Below are 2,182 nucleotides of genomic sequence, written 5' to 3' on the forward strand. Positions count from 1 at the left end.
GCATCAATACATTTGTATATTTGACATAAAATTATGAGAGATTCACTTGATTAGTTACACATTTTATTTAATCACTTTATTGGAGTAAATCTAGTCCATCCATGTTTGAATCGGTGTCTCTCACCCGAAGAGCATCAATACATTTGTATGTTTTTCAAAGCTGTCAACAGAGTTTAGAGGATTTTATAACAATTCACGTTACTCCTTACGGTTGATCCCTTTTTAGTTAACAACAAGGAACCTTGTCCTTGGCCAAACTGTCCCTTCATATCTGTAATATGAATTTCTTTAAATGGTACGTTTCACATGACTGTGACTGCTTTCCTTTCTTTCTCAGTGGTGACAAGTACTTCTCCTTTTCCTTCTGATCAACACACATGTGAGGATTTAAATTAGAAACTTGTGAAAGAGGTAGGTTGAGATAATTTTTTAGATTTCAAAATCCGATTAAAATAAATACCTTTACCCTAATCCCCAAGCTGGAGAGATTTGATGAGAAAAAAATGACAAGATATACATTTGATTGAAGCTAATGAGCTAAGATTATTGTTATAAAACATGTAAGATATTGATAACCACATGATTCTGTCATATTCATAAAAATGTGCATATGATGCAAATGTCAAACAAGAAATGGGAAGAAATTAGGCAAATCAACAAGAGAGTTTATATGTGTGTTATATATAAGTATGTAATTTTTCTCAAATTTTACGGGTGTGATCACTCCCATGCCCAATTGTGCTCATAATTTGTTGCTTAGAAGCATTATTTATCACATATTTTGGTGCTGGTAGACCTCTATTTGTGCTTCAGTACCATAAATTTGCTCTATGAAGGTAGGGTAGGAATTAACACATTTCATTTTATACCATCTGCAAACAATTTTTGTTACAAAACAGTTTCGACACAAACATCCCATTACATCACTATTAGACATCGTCATATGGTGAAGTTCGTGTTATATTGTAAAGAAAATAGCACATTATACATCAACTATTTACTCTGTTAATTAAAATCACTTACATTAACACTCATATTTAATGTGCTAAACAAAGTTGTTATTCATGCAAAAATAGAATAGTGGTATCAGTCGATTTTTTATTTTCAATTATGGATTTTTATTAAATCATTCAGCACTGATGACAAAAGTGTTTGTTAAAACTTTCATATTTGATTGGAAATGTTCATGAAAGCAACTACTCTTGAAAAACAAGTTTCCAGCTTTCATAGCTTTTGCAAACACAAGACTGAGTATATCTGTTTGACTTTATAACAAAAGTATTAAATTTGAACAACAGTAACACTAATTGATTAGTTTCAGGAGAGGTGTGGTGTTGGGGAAATGGTAAGAAGGGCCAGTTGGGGATCTCACCTCAACAGCATATTGGAGATGCACAAATTGCATGTGATACACTTGAAAAAATAGATGTCCCACAGAAAGGTTTGCCACTTTTAAGGATAATTTCTTACAGTTATTCTGCTTATATACGACATAAAAATAATGCTGATTTCAGTTTATTTTTTTAGTATAAAAGATTTTTTTAACTGTGTATGATGTACCTCTGTAAAAGTTTTGAAAGATCTTCAACCAATTTGTTAATTTTAGTAATTTGTTTTGGAGTATATCCACTTGTTTAAATACATAAAGGTTATAAATGGTATTATTACGACAGCAGAAGTCACGTGATGCTGGTAACACGTGATGAGTTTCTCAAATGATCGTGAATTTCCTAGTGTGTTCGGGATGCCTCTTTTTTTAGTATATATGCCGGAGATAGATTGAAGAGAAATAATTGATAATTGAGTCAAGCGAACAGTAGGCCCCGTAAGTAAAGTGTGTGAATCGCTGTGAATTATAGCGTGTGTTTATAAAATTAGTTAAGTTAAAGTTACTGTGGAAATTAAGTGTATTACAAAGTTTATAACAAGAAAGAATAAACTAGTTTTAATCAAGAAGGGACTTGTATCGCTGAAGTCACTCGGAAAGAATTTTTACCGGAAATTATCAGACAAGCAGATACGCAACAAATTGGTGTCAGAGAGTGGGATAAAAGAAGAAGAAGAAGATGGAAACGAGAAGTGGCAAATCAAACTACAGCTGTGGAGAGAAGGACATATGAGGAGCCAGTGTAAGAAGAATACTACCAATAAGTCAGCCTCGGGAAAACCAGTAGTGGTTGGT

At 32.8% G+C, this 2,182-nt stretch overlaps 1 protein-coding gene across 2 annotated transcripts in view; it reads left to right on the plus strand.

The window, feature by feature from the left end:
• LOC106472103 (secretion-regulating guanine nucleotide exchange factor-like) overlaps positions 1-2,182 on the plus strand; it is a 26,426-nt gene that overhangs the window by 14,753 nt on the left and 9,491 nt on the right. Inside the window, exon 6 of one of the 2 annotated variants that reach the window (XM_022400709.1) lies at positions 1,316-1,441. The exons of the other annotated variant lie outside the window; for it this stretch is intronic. Within the exon in view, the coding sequence (XP_022256417.1) occupies positions 1,316-1,441 (126 nt within the window). The remainder of the gene's footprint in view (positions 1-1,315; positions 1,442-2,182) is intronic. 2 annotated transcript variants of the gene reach the window in all.

The sequence above is a fragment of the Limulus polyphemus genome, unplaced genomic scaffold, assembly GCF_000517525.1.
Source record: "Limulus polyphemus unplaced genomic scaffold, Limulus_polyphemus-2.1.2 Scaffold5087, whole genome shotgun sequence".
NCBI classification, from domain to species: Eukaryota; Metazoa; Arthropoda; class Merostomata; order Xiphosura; family Limulidae; genus Limulus; species Limulus polyphemus.